The sequence below is a fragment of the Typha latifolia genome, chromosome 3 (assembly GCF_019914945.1).
Source record: "Typha latifolia isolate L0001 chromosome 3, TyphaL0001v2, whole genome shotgun sequence".
NCBI lineage: Eukaryota > Viridiplantae > Streptophyta > Magnoliopsida > Poales > Typhaceae > Typha > Typha latifolia.
The window spans coordinates 15,237,076-15,253,447 of NC_133088.1; the positions used below are offsets into that span (position 1 = coordinate 15,237,076).

Below are 16,372 nucleotides of genomic sequence, written 5' to 3' on the forward strand. Positions count from 1 at the left end.
AATGGACGGCCCAGGATTGACTTCAAGAGCCACATCAAAAGAAGAGAGAGAGACATAAAAAGAGAGTACAAAAGTCCGTGGTTATTTCTGAAGTCCCAGATGCGTAGTGTCATACCCTGCCGCACTGTTTTGTCTTTATAACCTTCACCCTCTTTTATTATTTTTATTTTTTATTTTTATTTTTTCCTTCTCATCTTTCACCTCCTCTTTTAATTCGTTTTTTTTTTTTTTAATCTTTTACACCTCTAACTCTGACCCCAGAATGTAATCATGTCACCTATCATGACCACCCCCATTCCTCTTCTCATCTCTATCTCTCTATACATACCCCAACCTGATCACCCTCCTCCTCCTCCATCACCTCCAAAGAAGAGGAAAGAGATCGAAGAAGGAAGCTCTTCCATTGGGGGGAATGTTGTCTGGCTCGAGGCTGCCGTGAGCTAGAGATTGATTTCTTCTCTCCTTCTCTTCTCAGCGAAAAGATCTCGGACCAGGCTTCATTCCCCTCAACCATAGCTTCCAAAGTTCTTGGCCCCAAGTTTATGAGCAGCCGTGCGGTGAGTTAACAACTTTTTCGCCCATCCTATTTTTTTGTTTGTTTTCTTGGGGTTTCTCGTGTTGGGCTTGTGATCATTTGCTCATGATTTGCCGGTCAGAGCAACTGCCTGCCGTTTTTTTTTTGTGTTGTTGGATTTGATTATAAATGTGGATCTGAGAAGTAGCAGATTGGTGTAATGATGAAGTGTTTTGACTCTCTCTTCTCTCTCTCTCGTCAGTCAAATCTGTTTACTATTTAAGTTTTTTCCTTATTTCCTCTCTGACAAGAGAAAGGGAAAAGTTATCATCATTACCTTTTGATTGAACGATCTCTTCTTTCTTCTCATGTCCATTATCCTTTTCTGAGGGACGTGCTTAATCTTTCTCATGTGATAGAAGTTGATCTATAGTAGCTGGGGAATTGTTCCAAGAAGTTGGAATCGCCATGCTCCAAAAAGTTTCTTTTCTTCTAGATCTTTATCAGAGAGCATAAAGTTGTAGTAGATCTACTTATACTATGAGCGGAAGTTCATCTTGTAGCAGCTCAGACATACCTATCGTGATGATATCATACCAGTGGAATAACAGTCTTAGTCCTCTTCTTTTCCTTTGCTTCTATTGTTGTGATTCAATCATTTACAAGGATCCACCTAATCTTTGTAGGGTGTTCTTGATCTCTTAATTTGTATAGTAGAGAAAGTACATGATGTCTTACCTTCGCTTACTCATAAATCTTATCTCCTAGGGTGGGTAAGTAAATTGGTAAAAATTAGTCCTTGATAGCAATATTCACTGTCTTTGAGGTTAGTTTTTTTTTTTTTTTGTTTCTCGTATACATATACTCACTGTGTTCTAGTATTTATACAGTCTCAGACTATATATATAAACTCACTGCCGGCATATATGGAAGACATTTTTTTCTTAAAAACAAAGCTAAAATTTGCTTCTTGCTGCTCGTCTTCATCTTGTAGTATTCGTCACTCCATTCTTATTTACCAGAAAAAAGGGGATAGGTAGAAAAGAAAGATCAAAGCTCTTCTAGAGAATAATGTAGAGTAGCTAATCTAAGCAGGAGTCTCCCGTGTGGAACCTCTCTGCTCGCGAGAAGAGAACAGTAGACCGTCACCATACATCAAAACTAAGAGTTAAGGAATAAAAGCAGGCTACTGAGGTGAGAACTCAAGACCTGGGAGAAAAGTAGCTACGATATTATATTAGATAAAATTTAAACTATTATGTAACAAACTAATAATGTATATTATATATCTTTTATTGATAAGATGTTTAGGGTTTCTTTTGCGTGGGAGAATCATGCCTGTCTCAGCCGGACGCCCCAATCTCGTGCTCCCTCATCTCCTGACTACTTTTCTAATGAATGCATTTGCTTACTTAAATGAAGTCTTAAACTCTTTGCTCGAGATTTACTAGTCCATTTATATCATCTAATTGCTAATAGTTGTGTGTGTACAAAACTTTTGCACCTATTGGGGAATGATGCCATCCTGGTTCTGGGGACTTGGGAATATAGAACTTTTTATCATGTGTTTTGATGCTTTTCAATGGGAGTCTTCTGCCCATAACTTTCCCCACCTGATGGCAACTCCAAGTCAGAATAAGAAGAGGAGAAGGATTGGTACTGCAGCAAGTGGTATGTGTACCTGTGGCTTGGTTCACTATCATGTCTACTTTGGTATGGCACTAAGGATCTCTTACCTCCTCCTTTTCACTGTGGTCAAGAGACACGATTCTAAGCACATTTTGGTTATCTAAGTAGAGCATCTTGTTCATGTTCTCCATGTAGGTTAACAGTTCAAGAACGATGCCTTCCTTGAGAATAGCACCAAATTATTTAAAAAGATGTAACCAAGTTGGTGCAGCAGTTATTATGACCAGGAGAAAGAACGATTCCTTCCTCGAGAATATTTAGGTTATCAATCTTCACTTGAGAATATACATTGTTGCTCAATTACTTAACCGCTTAAACTTTTATATCAAATATATCTCCCAAACATATGGCTACGTAATTGGTCCAATGAGAGATCATTTGTACTATCTAACTCAAAATCTCGAGCTATTAGCTTGTCTACCTACAATGTGCACCATTTCTTACACTATTCCATTATGGAAATCCTCTACTTATACAAGTTGAATAAGCTGTGCATAAATTAATCAAGACAAAGAATTATATTGAAGGTAGTGATATGAGCATGTAAAGCATACTGGGATTTTATTGTGGTTTAAGATTCTTCAGCAAGTTATCTTATAATTAGGTAATCATATTTATAGTGCGAAAAAGAAGACTATTTACAGGTAATAATTTGATTGGGGGCACTCTCTCTTACTTACAAAAATATGTTGAGATAATTGTATTAGGAATTTATCTTATTGGTCTCAGTTAGATTAAGGCTCCAAGATTGAGTCGTGAATTTGTCATCTGGGCCTAAATTTATGACTATAAATGGGCCAAGCCCAAAACTAAATTGAGATTGGATACCATAGTTAGGCAGGCCACCAAGGGTTGATATTTAATCAAAGAAAATTTATTAGAGCAGAAAGAGGGTTATGATTAGTAATCTATAGACACATACAAGCCGATTTTATACTTGGAACCATTATTTTTAATTACTATATGGCAAAATAAAGGACACAAATACATGTAAGTGATGGATGAGTTTAAAAAACACAAGCAATAACATCGCCGTTAACTCATAACCACTCCTTAAACGGCCTTTAAAAGGCAAAATGTGATTGGGCTTCCAAGTTCCAGATGGGATTTGAGAAGTGGAGAGGGATGGAGCCGACGAACTGTTGGATATGGAGAGCTGACGAGCGATTTAAAGGGATTGGAACCCACCATTAGCATGGGAAGATTCCATCCTCCGGATAACTACGTCGACAATAACTTGGCCTTGGCGTGGTGAGATGTCATGCTATCCATTCCAAAAGGGGGAGGGAGGGTGAAGGGGAGGGCTTATCTCTATTATCGATAAGATCCAATCCCACCCCCTCATTGCTCATATCCTAATGGGAGCTGTTGAAATTAAGATCAATTAATTTTATTTATATATATATATATATATATATATATATACTCTGTTTATTTCATACGTGGTTCCTTCACATGACCCTCTAAAACAGGGGGTTAGTTTTGTGGCCCGGGGATTGATGGATGTCTTTTAATTATAATAAGATCTTGGTATAAAAAGATTCATCTTTACTGTAGAAGCCTAAGCCAAAGCTTAGGCTGGACGTGAAGCTCTTTTTGTTTGTTTGACGGATAACCAACATTCCAACTTGGGATCGAAATTGACTCGTTGTTGCTTGCCAACATTCTTAATAGTATTTTATGATGCATTTTCTTTCTCAATATATATTTATCCAAATGTAAATCTCTCCTATGCTTTGTGAAATTAATTGTGCTGCTGATTTGTTGGTTAACGTTGGCCACTCATCGACTTTTGGGTGCTCATTGAAAAGCTTTCCGGCACCGTTGTGAGTCCTAATTAATATATTTTTAAATTAATTATTTTGTTAGTTTTTAATTGTTAAATAATACCCTCTATTTTTTCTGATTAATATTGAGTTCTTGAGAATTTTGTAACTCGGCGTTTCTTTTCTTTTATACTTTTTATATAACATCCTATTATTATTTTGACTAACTGATGTTAAGCTCACTATATAGTTTATATAATTATATTCATTAGATTACTAAAATTTCTATACTAGTCAAATTAAAACTCACTCCACCAAATTAAAACTCTTTTATATAATTAATCACCCTACCCCCAACATGTTATTTTATAAATTACTTTTTAAATTTTTAATTAGAAATAGTTAGGTTAGATTAATTTTTTTGTGAAAATTAAAGGAAAAACAAGGATAGATTCTGGATGACACAATGTTAATCGAAAAATAATAAAAAGGATATTATTTGAAAGTATATCAAGGGATGTGTTATAGATTAACGCGGATTATTCCAAAGAGTGAAAGAGTTGGCTTTCTTAATTTTCTCGCCTCGGATATTAACAACTCCTCGATGTGTTCCTTTCTCTTCCCACAAATTTCTCTCTCTAGATTTAAGAATTTGCCACGTAAAAAGAAGGAACAAGAAAGAGGATCTACAAAGCGATATGCAAAAGTGGTGGTGAGCCGACTACGACGCCGACGCTCCGGCAAAAGTAGCCAGCCAAAGATCCCACCTCCCGCCACGTGGATCGGCGAGTTGCTGACGCAGAACGGCAAACAGCGTAAAAGACTGTTCCCCGGGACACGTGTCGACCTATGCTTCTCCCGTACGAGCGATCTGGCCGAACCCCCCTCCCTCATACACGTCACCCTCGCCTTTAATACTAAAGTAATGCTTATTTCGTCGCCTCCGTCGTTGTCACCGGCGCCACCAACCCGTGCTCCGCTGCCACTCCGGCCCCACCGTATGTTCCGCTACATCGCAGCTCTACCTTTATCTAAGATAATTATTATGTAAACAAAAGAAAAATTAAAAATTAATAAGATAATATGTAGTGGCTCCTACCTAGCTATAAGGGAGCCCCACGAGGAGCAAGTTAACACTAACGCACAAGAGACAAACTTGTTTGCCACCTCATAGAGAGAGAGAGAGAGAGAGAGAGAGAAAGAGGAGAGAGGAATTCTCAAGCAACCGAGTCCTTGATAGAGAATTTTATAGAAGATTAGTTCTCCACGGTATATGTTTCCATTGGTCTCAGTGCTCCATCAAACCCAATTAATTGAACAAAACCAGTCCTGTAATTCTCCTAAGACGAGCATCCACCGGCCTCCTCACTGCCATTAGCATCCGGAAGTCTCCAAAACCGATCTCCAGCCGCAATTCCAGCACCAAACTCCCAATATAAAAAGAAGCAGAGTGAGAGACAGAGAGAGAGAGAGAGAGAGAGAGAGACAGAGAGAGAGCTAGCCAATTCAGGATCTTTAGAGATATGGGAAGTAGTCATGAGGACTGCTTTGCAATACTAGAGTCGGACTCCTGCTACATGTCCAGCATGAAGAGAGACAAGAAGAGGAGGTTCAGCGAGGAGCAGATCAAGTCGCTGGAGTCCATGTTCGAGTCACAGGCGAAGCTTGAGCCGAAGCAAAAGCTTCATCTTGCGAGAGATCTCGGTTTGCAACCAAGACAAGTGGCGATTTGGTTCCAGAACAAGCGGGCCAGGTGGAAGTCGAAGCAGCTCGAGAGGGAGTACTCCGCGTTGCAAGCCGACTACGACGCGCTGCAATCGAGCATCGAGTCGTTGAGAAAGGAGAAGCAGCTCCTTGTCAAACAGGTGGTTTGGCGTATATATATATATATATATATATATATATATATATATATATATATATATATATATACATATACATAAAATTTTGATTGCTTTCTACTGCAGCTAAAGTGTTTGATTTTTAACTACTTTCTCTATCGATCACCCTTAATTTGCAGTTGCAGAAGCTCAGTGAGTTGCTGAAGCAGCAGGACTCCGATGACAGCAGCAAAGATGGCTACCAACTGCCCGACGGCGAAATTAAGCCGCAGCAAAGCTTTGTTAACCAAGAAGATGCGGAGTTGGTTTATCCTGAGAGCGAATATTTGACATCAATTGAGCAGCAGTGTGGTCTCAACTGCAGCAGCTCCCCGGAGCAGTGTCTTGCTACTTCTGAGTGGTGGGAGTATTGGCCTTTGACAGAGTTGAATCCAGTTGCCTAAGAAGAGATTTATTAGTAGTCAGTCTAATGTTAGATGTGGCTAGTCATCAATGATCTATCTGGATTGCCAAAGTAGAGTAGCTTATGATTGAGAGTTGCATAAAGTCTTCTTATCCTTTTAAACAAAGTTCTGCGATGCATCATATCCAAGTTGCAGGCGTGTCTGAAAATGGCTGACGAAAATTTTGATTTCTCTCAGCTATACAAATTAATACCATTGTATTGCTTAGCTGAAGGGAAGCAACATCAGCGAAGTGAAAGTGAAGGGCTGTTCTTTAATTTCCTCTTCTCTTTCCTTGATTAATTAAACATATAACATCCAAATTGGAGATTGTGAGAATATTTTAAGAGATTTTGATAGAAGCCTGGCGTTCATTAATTGGCCATAAATAAAGCCACGTCGAGATACAAAAACATAAAAATCAAATCAAATCTTATCAAGAAAACTTATATAAATTCAGATGCATATTATCTATAAAGAATACTCCTGAAATGACAACGCCTGCTTCATCAATCATTAGTGAGCCTATGGAGAATTATTGCATACCCTCTTTAGCTTATTATTACTGTCATATGAGGTATTATGATTAGTTGGGACTCCGTAGATCTAAATGGCCACTTTATGGGTGTTGCAAGTCAGAGCCGTAATCGTCGACTATTAGTGCCAGGGCATTGTTTGTCCAAATTTACCTAATTGACTAAGACCTACTTCTGGTTAATGCATAAGATTTTGTTAGTCTATTTCATAAATACAAATTATGTACCCCTATAATTTTACTTATTTTTTTATTATTTATTAAAAATATATGAATAAATTATAGTGAATACATTAAATAAATTTTATGTAATAATTTATATTTAGTGACTAAACTATGCATAAGTATAGCTAGTAAGACAATTTTAAGATAAAAAAGATTTAAATGCCCTCATAATAGATAGTGCGAAGTTGAATAAGAGAAGAGAGATAATTATAACTTGCTGTGGAACGGTGGTTGTTGCTGTTAGTCACTTTAATTATATCATAAATATTTTAGCAATAGAGATGGATATTTTGATCATTTCTTACTGTCAAAGATCATGATACAATTTATGCACTTTAGTTGAAGAAAGGGATTATATACAGATAAGATCATTTTGATTATTTTGTTAATAAAATTTTTATTTAGAAAACATGTAATAATTAATCACATGATTTATTTTATGCACAATTTCATTAAAATATGTAAGCAGCTACGAAGGGGCTTTTGCAATTAAATTATATAGTGCATATATTTTACATATGCAATGCACACTAGAGTATATTATTATAAACAAAAAAATTAAGTATAATTAAATAATAAAATCACCCAATTACAAAGTATATCCTATTCACAAATAACCTTTTAAAAAAAATACAATAAAAAAGTTTAGCACTACTCTTCGTACAAAATAGCTTTTTTTTTCCTTCTTCCAAATAGCTGAAGTTAGAACTACAGGCCTGTATTCGGGCCAGCCTGACCCGGACCTCATGATTCTTTCGGCCCGAATCAGATCAGTCCGACCCAATAAATAAACTTGCACCGAGTTATTCTAATGCTTTACTCATAAGAGAGTAGGATAATTTGATGTTCGGCTATAAACTAGAATTCTATTTTTAATGTGACATAAAATTGAGATAAAACATAAATAAGAATTGTAAAAATTAACTCAAAAATATATTTGATTTGATACATAAATTAAATTAAAACTCCTTCATATTTTGTAAGTACTTTAATAGTAAAAAAGAGAATATATGTGAGGAATTGAGCAAAAAAACATTGATTTGTGAAGTAAGATATATTAGTGGTAAGGGAAAGGGGAGAGATATTTTAAAATAATTTTAATAAATATAAAAGTAAAATTATAATCGAGATTATGAGTGAAATAATTTGAATAGTATTTAATATAGAGTTATAAATTTTGAATAGTATATCTTAATTAGAATTTTAGAAAACATAAATTATAACCGAATGGAACGGGCCAATGAATAATCCAGATCCTATACGTACACATCCGCGAATAGCGCGTCAGTTGTTAATCACGTGCTCCACGTGAGCCTACCGATGCGACGACTCACATGGACTCAAAAAGAGAAGAAGAAGCACTTATGTGCGCGAGGTGAGGAGAGGAACCCCTCGTTGCCTTAAACCCCAAGCCAAACCTCTCTCTCTCTCTCTCTCTCTCTCTCTCTCTCTCCATGTCTCGAGACGAGAAACCAGAGGTGAACGACCTCTCCTCCTCCGCCGTGGAAGGAGATCGGCGCCGGTGCTGCGGCCCTGTCCCGACGGCCGTCCCTTGCGTCCTCTTCCCCCTCCTCCTCGCCGGCATCGGTGTCTCCGTCTTCATCCTCGCCGTCGTCCATAACGCTCTCCTCCTCGTTGCCCTCCTCCTCATCTCCGCCCTCGTCGCCGCCTTCTTCCTCTGGAACGCCGCGTCGCAAAGATCGAACCGCGCGCTTCGGGTTTTCCTCGATCGATTCCCCGCCTCCGACCTCCGCACTGCCGCCGATGGCCAGCTCGTCAAGATCACCGGGGTATTAGTTTACTACTTCTGTTGTTCGTTCTTCATCAGTGTTTGCCCTAATGTGCATGTGCCTTTGAAATTTGGATATAAAATTATTACGTGTACCCTCGAATTTTGAGATGCGTGTTTGTTATAGTTGAATGTTTCCGCTGACCAATACGGACAAATACATCGCTGCAGTTTGATCTCTACCTTGTTCTCTCTTCCGTCGGATCTTCTTTAGGATTTCGATCACTGCGAATGATTCAAAGCGAAATGAGTTACTGTAATCTTCCAAAAACCTGTACATTTTAATTATTTCTCCGATTAATGTTGCTCTGTGCCCCCTCAGATGCATCAAGTTCTCTATCTAGATTGTCATGCAGTTACATTGTCTCTGACGCTATCTGCAGTTTTTGCAAGTTACTAATATCGGTTGTTCAATCTTTCTTTTATTCTTCGCTGGCACAGTTTGCTTCATGCTGTGATGTTTCTCTGGTCTCTTCGTATGAGAAGGTTGAAAGATGTGTTTACACATCCACAAGTTTGTATACATATAGCGGATGTAAATCATACCTAGCAAATGCCAAGAACCGATGCTTCCGATGGAATTTAACATATCTGGAGGTAAGTAGGGAAGGGATCTTATTTTATGGGTAAGCTCAGAAGTTGTCTTGCCTTTTATTTCATTCTTAAATTACATTCATGATTTGTGTCTTCTGTATCTTTCTTCAAATAATAATGAACTCATTCTTTCTTAAATTTACTGTAACAGATCTTTTTCGTTTTCTTTTTTTTAATCTCTAGCATTTTGTGGGAAATAGGAAAATAGCAGATAGCAGAGAAACTATTAACCAGCAAGTTTCTGACAACATCCTCAAACTTGTAGACTCCATTTTTATCCTCTGATTTAAACTGGAGTACTTTGCAGAAGAAAGGGCATACTACATGTACCATTTGATGAATAATGGCATGATTTTCAAACTTATAGTTGCAAATATCACGTGTACTATCTTGGATGTAATCAAGAGTCATGATCGTGAGTTGAATTTTTCTAAATACAAGGACTCTTATCCTGTTATCAGTTGGATGTCAATCGCATTGATTCATGCTGCTTTATGGTTGATTCATCTTCTTTACGGAACTAATTTTAAATCTACCTGTGTCATGAAGGAAGTTATTATTACTGAAGAGGTATTTTTCTGGAGGCTTTCCTTTTAGATTTATATCTTACAATTCATGTGGCAAGTTGCTGCCTCTTCATTTTTAATTCCTAGAAGTTTTGGTGTTTTACCTTCTATTTCTTCCAAAGATTATGTTGGGTGTATCCATCTACAGTATGATTATTCAGACTCCGAACTTCACAGACCTCTGGATTCTAATGTCTGCACAAAATGCTTCGCTTATTGTTTAAATAGCTCAAGCTAATGGATTTGCTCATGGATGTGCTTCCCAAGTTAAATCTTGTGAGCGTCTGCCCATTGTCATTTGTTTGTTTCTTGGTATAAGAAAATTTTGAAAAGTAAAAGTTTCTATAGATTTTCAGTTGATTATTTCAAATTTGTGCCTTGAATTGTTACTATTCTCATGATCTCTCACTAGGATTATATTCCTAGAAGCTGTTCTGCTTATTGTGCTTTTTCTCTGGCCTTTGGCAGAGGCTCGCTGCAGACTTTTACATAACAGATGCGAAATCAGGTACCAGAGCTCTGGTGAAAGCTGGAAGCAACTCCAAAGTGATTCCCTTGGTTGATGAAAATATACTTGTTAACACGACGCTCAGAAACAGAGAACTGTCTTCAACATTGAAGAATTGGCTGGAAGAAAGACATTTTTCTGCTGACTCACTTCTGCGGCTTGAGGAAGGGTATGCATGTTTTTCTTTAAAGAGCTCATAATGTCCATTGTTTCAGGAATTCCTGAAATGTCTAGTGCTGTCATTTGCATGATATGATAGGTATATAAAGGAGGGAAGGTCTTTGACTGTGATGGGAATGTTGAGTAGAAAGAGTGGTGCAATTATGATTGTTCCACTACCCGAACCTATTGCTACGGGTTGCTTACTGCAGAATTTACTCCTTCCTGTTGATGTTGATGGATTGCTTTTGAAGATCTCTGACAAGAATCTTTTCATGCCCAACCTTGCTGTTTCCTGAGTCCTTGACATTGGGGTGAGCTTTTATCCTGTGAATTTACTCGTTCAACTTTTTTGATATCAATAACTTCAACATTATGTTCCTTTTTTATTCTATTTTGCCAGGGGGCTTCTCCTTCGAATGTAGTTAACCTATAGAGTTTTCTTAGGATGAGAAAATTGTCATTCTGATAGTGGAAGAAGTGATATGAGCATCAACGTTTAGTTTTTTTAGATAGTTCATCATTCTGACCTGGTGGGGAGGGGGGATTTCTTGAATTTGTTCCTTTTAGCATTGTTGTGTTCCAACAGATTCCAACAATTTATGGGAAGACAGAGAGTTGTAATTGATGTTCGTCTACAATAAAATAAATACTTTAGAGGAGTACCAAGAGACTTCATTTTCTTGCTGTTATTTTTTTTTATCAAAGTGTTAATTAATTAATTATACATGTAACACCATTTTCTGTGAACCTATACATGCAGTATATCAGTTGTATGGGAAGATAAACTTCTTTGTTTCGTTCATCACAATGACTAGAATCCCCATGATATTGTAGTTCTTAGTGATATTACAAAGGATAAGATATGGGGAAAGAAGAAGAACATGCTAATAGAATAGCTTGTTATAGAATCCCTGTAATGAATTCCCCAATGGCATCTATTGCAACAATGTTGATTTCACTAAAATTACATTGCAGTGTTCTCTATGGATCCAGGCTCACTAACAGAATCTAATTTACAGGTTTTGATTGTCAAATGACGTGCAAAAGTACCTGCAGCATCAGCAAATTGATATGGTTAACTGCTGAATGGGGATGGGGAGGGGTGGCGACATTGGATATTTTGTGCAGAAAGACTGACTTGCATAGCTTTTGTTCTTTTGTAGCTAAATGGTTAGAAAGAGCTCACCTTTTGAGGTCAAATTATGTATTGCATGGCCTGCTGATTTCCTCTTCAGCTAACTGATTTTGTAACTTGCATATGCTTGTTAAGGGAAACTACATTCATGTAGAGAAGTATCTATGTACACTTTAAAGACATTCTTCCAGATTGTTGTTTGTCCTTCTTTCTGGATATGATTAAGCATATATTGTTGACAACAAAGTAACTGAATATCGTTTGAAACCAGGTCTTTGCATGCAAAACTATGATATAAGACGCACAAAGAGCTACAGAGTATAGAATATAGATTCACTGGGTGCAGGAGCTAGCTAAAGCACAATCAAAATGGTGAGGTGAGACTTTTAATTAATTCGGCCTACTCTTTATATCTTATACGAATGTGATATCCTCTGCTGCCAAGCCAATTGGAAGACAGGAAGTTTGTTTCTATTGTTTACTTCGCAGTTAAAATTATGCTCTTTAAAACACTATTGATGCTATTTTCCTTGAATCAAGATTGGAGTAATACTGTAGTGATACGTAGTGGGGGCATTTTAGGTGTAACCAGTTGGCAATTTACATTGTAAAATTTATATATTTCGTCACGCATCCATATTATATATCACTTCACCCACTGTAATATACTAAGCTGCCGTATTTTATTCGTTAGAATAGTGTAATTTTAGAGGCGTTTTCCAGTAAAAGAAATTAGGATAAAGAGTAGTTTTCTGGAAAGAAGCATTGTAACAGGGAATTACCGTTTGCGAATAAAAGAGTATTAATTAACCCGAGGGACCGATAACTTAGGAGCAAAATAAGGTCTCTTGTGGGTTACGGTAGTTTCTTTTATTGTTATGAATAACCCCCTTCATATGTACATCCCCGTCATACATCTATCTAAACCACGATGCCTCTAGTACCACTCATCCGAGGATAATAATATAGGACTTATTCCAGGGGGTCCGCGGGGGGGAATTCAAACCTTGCAGTAGAGGCTACCACCCTCAGGATGCTGCTGCGCGAGTGCAAGTGCCCTTTCAAACTGGCTCCACCTCTGCTCCAACTCCCCACTATATCCAACCGACATGCGGATAAGTCCCGGAGAAATCCCCGCCTGCGCCCTATCCTCAGGAGGCATCTCGCTGCTCGTGCTACTCCCCGAGCACGACATGAGCGTCTCGTAGTAGCCAAGGCTGACAGCCATGAGGCCAAACTGGGTGGTGTTCTGGAGGTGCTGCATCAGTCGGTTGGCCTTCTCCTCTGAACCCATGTCGAGGCAAAGGAGGCCGCCGAAGCCGTAGCCGGGGTTGGCCATGGAGGCAAAGAGAGCGTGGTCGGGGTGGTCCGGGAGGCCAGGGTAGATGACCTTGAGGCCGAGCTTCTTCATGCGGGTGGCGTAAGTGAGGGCGCGGTAGGAGTGCTCCTTCATGCGGAGGGAGAGGTGGGGGAGGCGCTCAGAGATCTCGAACGCCACCTTGGCGTTCATGGTCGGGCCGAGGAGCATAAGGGCGCCCTCGTGGAGGTCCATCATGGAGTTCACTAGGCTTGCCGGACCACAGATGGCGCCTGGTTAAGTACACAATTAGTTAAACTTAATCAAGTGATTTCTGTTCTTTTTGTCAAACTACAGGATGCTCGTTAGTTTTATTCTTTCTATTTAGATATATCAGGTCTAATATTTTTTGGGTAACATGTCGCGAGCTCATGAAACATGATTACATGTAAGAGTTAAAGTATATTTTAACCCCTGTAATTTAGATGTAATCGTTTTATATTATAAACCTCTAACTGGATTGCAATTGCAGACGACATCCACAGAGATGATAAAATGACAAATAGTTTCTCTGTTAAACAAATATATATTCGAAGATAAAGTTCAATGTATCTCAATGTCACCAAAATCAGAATGATGCAAAAGAAAAGTTGGGAGTTAGAATAATTTTTGTCCAAAGAATGGAATGATAACCCAAATTTGTACATGCATACACTTTTTTTAATATCCTTACATACTCTATCGATTTGTAGGTTGGAGAGAGAGAGAGAGAGAGAGAGAGAGAGAGAGAGAGAGAGAGAGAGACCACTCATGCATTCACGGGTCAATACAGGACAAGGAAAAGCTAAGCAACATGTAGCATGAGGGGGGGGAGTGCAGGGCACATGCATGGACGCCAGATCACGGGAACTCTGCCTCACTACCGTGAAGCCGTTCCTACTCTTCTCAACTCTTCTGGCTGACGCATCTTAATTGGAATCTCTGGTACATGGTCGGGTATCTGACCAGAATCTTACAAAATTATTATATATGTTTTATGTTCTGTACCAACTACAGGACGGGGATGAGTGACCCGTGCTGATAAGTTAGAGACTCTAGATAACGCCATATAGATCGAGTAGTCTCACAATGACAAGCTTGGACTTGTGATCTAATCTGACTAACTCTTATATCGAAAGCTATATCAAAAACGTATAGTATCCCAACCACGTTATATTATAAGGTCATTAGCCTTTTTAAGTTTTCTTACGCATACTGCAAAATCCTTTATGTAAGCACATAGCTCTCTAACACCTCTATACTTTATGTAGGTGTCTTCGCCTCATTAAGCTTACCTAAAAAACTTCTCACTTGATAATGACAATTAACGGCTAAGATCTCCGTGCATCCTCACCTACTCTTGAATCTAATTATTCTACATTCCCAAATCCTAGCATTGCTCACTTAAATTAGTAAAAGAAATCCTAATATAACACTCAGAAACCTATTATCAGTCCCGTCGCTTTCACACTTAAAAAGTATTTACCTTCACCAAAAAAAAAAGGACTCTGACCGTGATATTGTTTGATGATCGGATCGTAGTCTTATTGTGGAACAACCGATCAAATGGATTTTCATTTTTGTGCATATGCGTTATTAAAGGATACGAAAAAGAAAAAAGAAATCAAGAGAAGAACAGTCCAGAAAAGCGCGTGTTAAAAGCGAGTAATCAGCTAGGGTATATTGTTACATACCGGCGATGACATCGGCGCCGCCGCTGATGAATTTGGAGACGCTGTGCACGACCACGTCCGCACCCAATTTCGCCGGCGAGATCACCATCGGCGCGAAGGTGTTGTCCACCACGAGCTTCACCCCCTTCTCCCTCGCCACCTCTGCCAGCCTCGCCACGTCAGCCACCGCCAGGGTCGGATTCGCCACCGCCTCCACGTACAAAACCGTCGTCACCCCCTCCCTTATCGCCGCCCTCACAGCGGCCAGATCCCCCACGTCCACGAATGTCGCCGTGATCCCGCACGTGCGGGGCAAGAACCTCGAGAGCAATGCGTGCGTGCCTCCATAGAGGCACCGGGAGGCCACCACGTGCCCCCCCGCGCCGACGAGTTGGAGGAGGACGGCGGAGATCGCCGACATCCCAGACGCGGTGCAGTAGGCGGCCTCCGTACCCTCCATCGCTGCCATCTGCCGGCCGAGATTCAGGACGGTGGGATTGAAGTGGCGGGAGTAGATGAAGAAGTCCCGGTCCGGGCCGAGCTCGCCGGCGAACATCCGCCGCATCGTCTCTGCCTCCATCACCGTGAAGGTCGCTGACGCCTCGATCGACATGTTGACCCCACCGTGCTCGCCGAACTCGTGCCGCGCGCTTGCCAGCGCGGCAGCCGGATCCCCGAATCGCCTGTACTTCGCCGCCGCTCCAGACTCGCCGTCGTCATCATTCTCCGGCTGGCGCTTCTTGGTGTTCGCGATCGCGACGATCGCCGATTGGACCGCTTCCGCCATTGCTGGATCGGTGAAAGGGATGGGGAGAGGAGGAATTATAATTGAGGTGAGGTTTGGGGATGGAATAGAAGTGAGCGGGGTAGTTTGTATTTATAGAAGGGAGGAACGGTATATTGTCCCGCTGTGGTGGATCAGGTTAAACGTGAATTGGGACGGGAAAGTGGAAACGTGTGAGAATTGGGGGGAGATGGAGATTAATTCGGGACCAAAAAGGAAGAGATTAATTCCGGTAGGCGAAACGGATGGGGAAAGTCAGGACTATGCAATGAATCGGGTCCTATTTATGGTAGTCCTTTCATACTGAGATTTAGTACTATTATTGAGATTATTGATACAATAATCTCTACGGTATTTATTTACACGTCAATGTGAGTGTCCCTCTTCTTTCGTTGCATGGATACATACCACTCGACTACTATCGTGTACATTTGCCCTCGAAATATTATTCTTTGGTGAATAATTTAACGACATAATTGTCTTGTATATTATCAGGTAAGAGTATTCAAATTTTCTACCATTTAAATGGTTTACATTTTTAAAAACATAAACTGATAAGCATTCATAGAAAAGATGACGATTTTAGACTTTTTACAACGTAAACGAAGAATAGTCGTACAGAAAAAGATAAGCTTATCGTGCATGTCATCCAGTAGTATAATCATTTCATCATTTATTTTAAAACCTTAAATTATTAAAAATTTAAAATATATAACGTCCACGTGTTATTGAACAGTAGCACGTAAATAGGTTATATATGGCTGGAAACGTTACAACAAGCATTAGAGCTGTTACCATAATCGTCGGTTTTG

At 39.5% G+C, this 16,372-nt stretch overlaps 3 protein-coding genes and 2 long non-coding RNA genes across 6 annotated transcripts; 3 read left to right on the forward strand and 2 right to left on the reverse strand.

Moving 5' to 3' along the window:
- The first annotated feature begins 109 nt into the window (after window positions 1-109).
- On the forward strand, window positions 110-2,623 carry LOC140785336 (uncharacterized). Of its 2 annotated transcripts, XR_012108427.1 has the most exons (3): window positions 205-557; window positions 2,066-2,227; window positions 2,339-2,623. It is a non-coding gene; the product is annotated as an uncharacterized lncRNA (long non-coding RNA). The 2 variants fall into 2 exon arrangements; XR_012108426.1 differs by having other exon boundaries at window positions 110-557; window positions 2,066-2,623.
- A 1,844-nt stretch (window positions 2,624-4,467) lies between these two features.
- On the reverse strand, window positions 4,468-5,142 carry LOC140784211 (uncharacterized). Its single transcript, XR_012108229.1, has 2 exons — window positions 5,069-5,142; window positions 4,468-4,994 (listed from the first exon to the last, which is right to left on the reverse strand). It is a non-coding gene; the product is annotated as an uncharacterized lncRNA (long non-coding RNA).
- Window positions 4,683-6,531, forward strand: LOC140784210 (homeobox-leucine zipper protein HOX24-like). Its single transcript, XM_073131472.1, has 2 exons — window positions 4,683-5,834; window positions 5,990-6,531. The coding sequence occupies exons 1-2, from the start codon at window positions 5,493-5,495 to the stop codon at window positions 6,251-6,253; spliced, it is 606 nt and encodes a 201-aa protein (XP_072987573.1). The 5' UTR covers window positions 4,683-5,492; the 3' UTR covers window positions 6,254-6,531.
- Window positions 6,532-8,383: 1,852 nt separating this feature from the next.
- On the forward strand, window positions 8,384-11,957 carry LOC140784123 (uncharacterized membrane protein At1g16860-like). Its single transcript, XM_073131340.1, has 5 exons — window positions 8,384-8,803; window positions 9,244-9,399; window positions 10,431-10,639; window positions 10,730-10,943; window positions 11,652-11,957. The coding sequence occupies exons 1-4, from the start codon at window positions 8,468-8,470 to the stop codon at window positions 10,926-10,928; spliced, it is 900 nt and encodes a 299-aa protein (XP_072987441.1). The 5' UTR covers window positions 8,384-8,467; the 3' UTR covers window positions 10,929-10,943; window positions 11,652-11,957.
- A 658-nt stretch (window positions 11,958-12,615) lies between these two features.
- LOC140784122 (methionine gamma-lyase) lies at window positions 12,616-15,817 on the reverse strand. Its single transcript, XM_073131339.1, has 2 exons — window positions 14,798-15,817; window positions 12,616-13,357 (listed from the first exon to the last, which is right to left on the reverse strand). The coding sequence occupies exons 1-2, from the start codon at window positions 15,561-15,563 to the stop codon at window positions 12,768-12,770; spliced, it is 1,356 nt and encodes a 451-aa protein (XP_072987440.1). The 5' UTR covers window positions 15,564-15,817; the 3' UTR covers window positions 12,616-12,767.
- Between the last annotated feature and the right edge of the window lie 555 nt (window positions 15,818-16,372).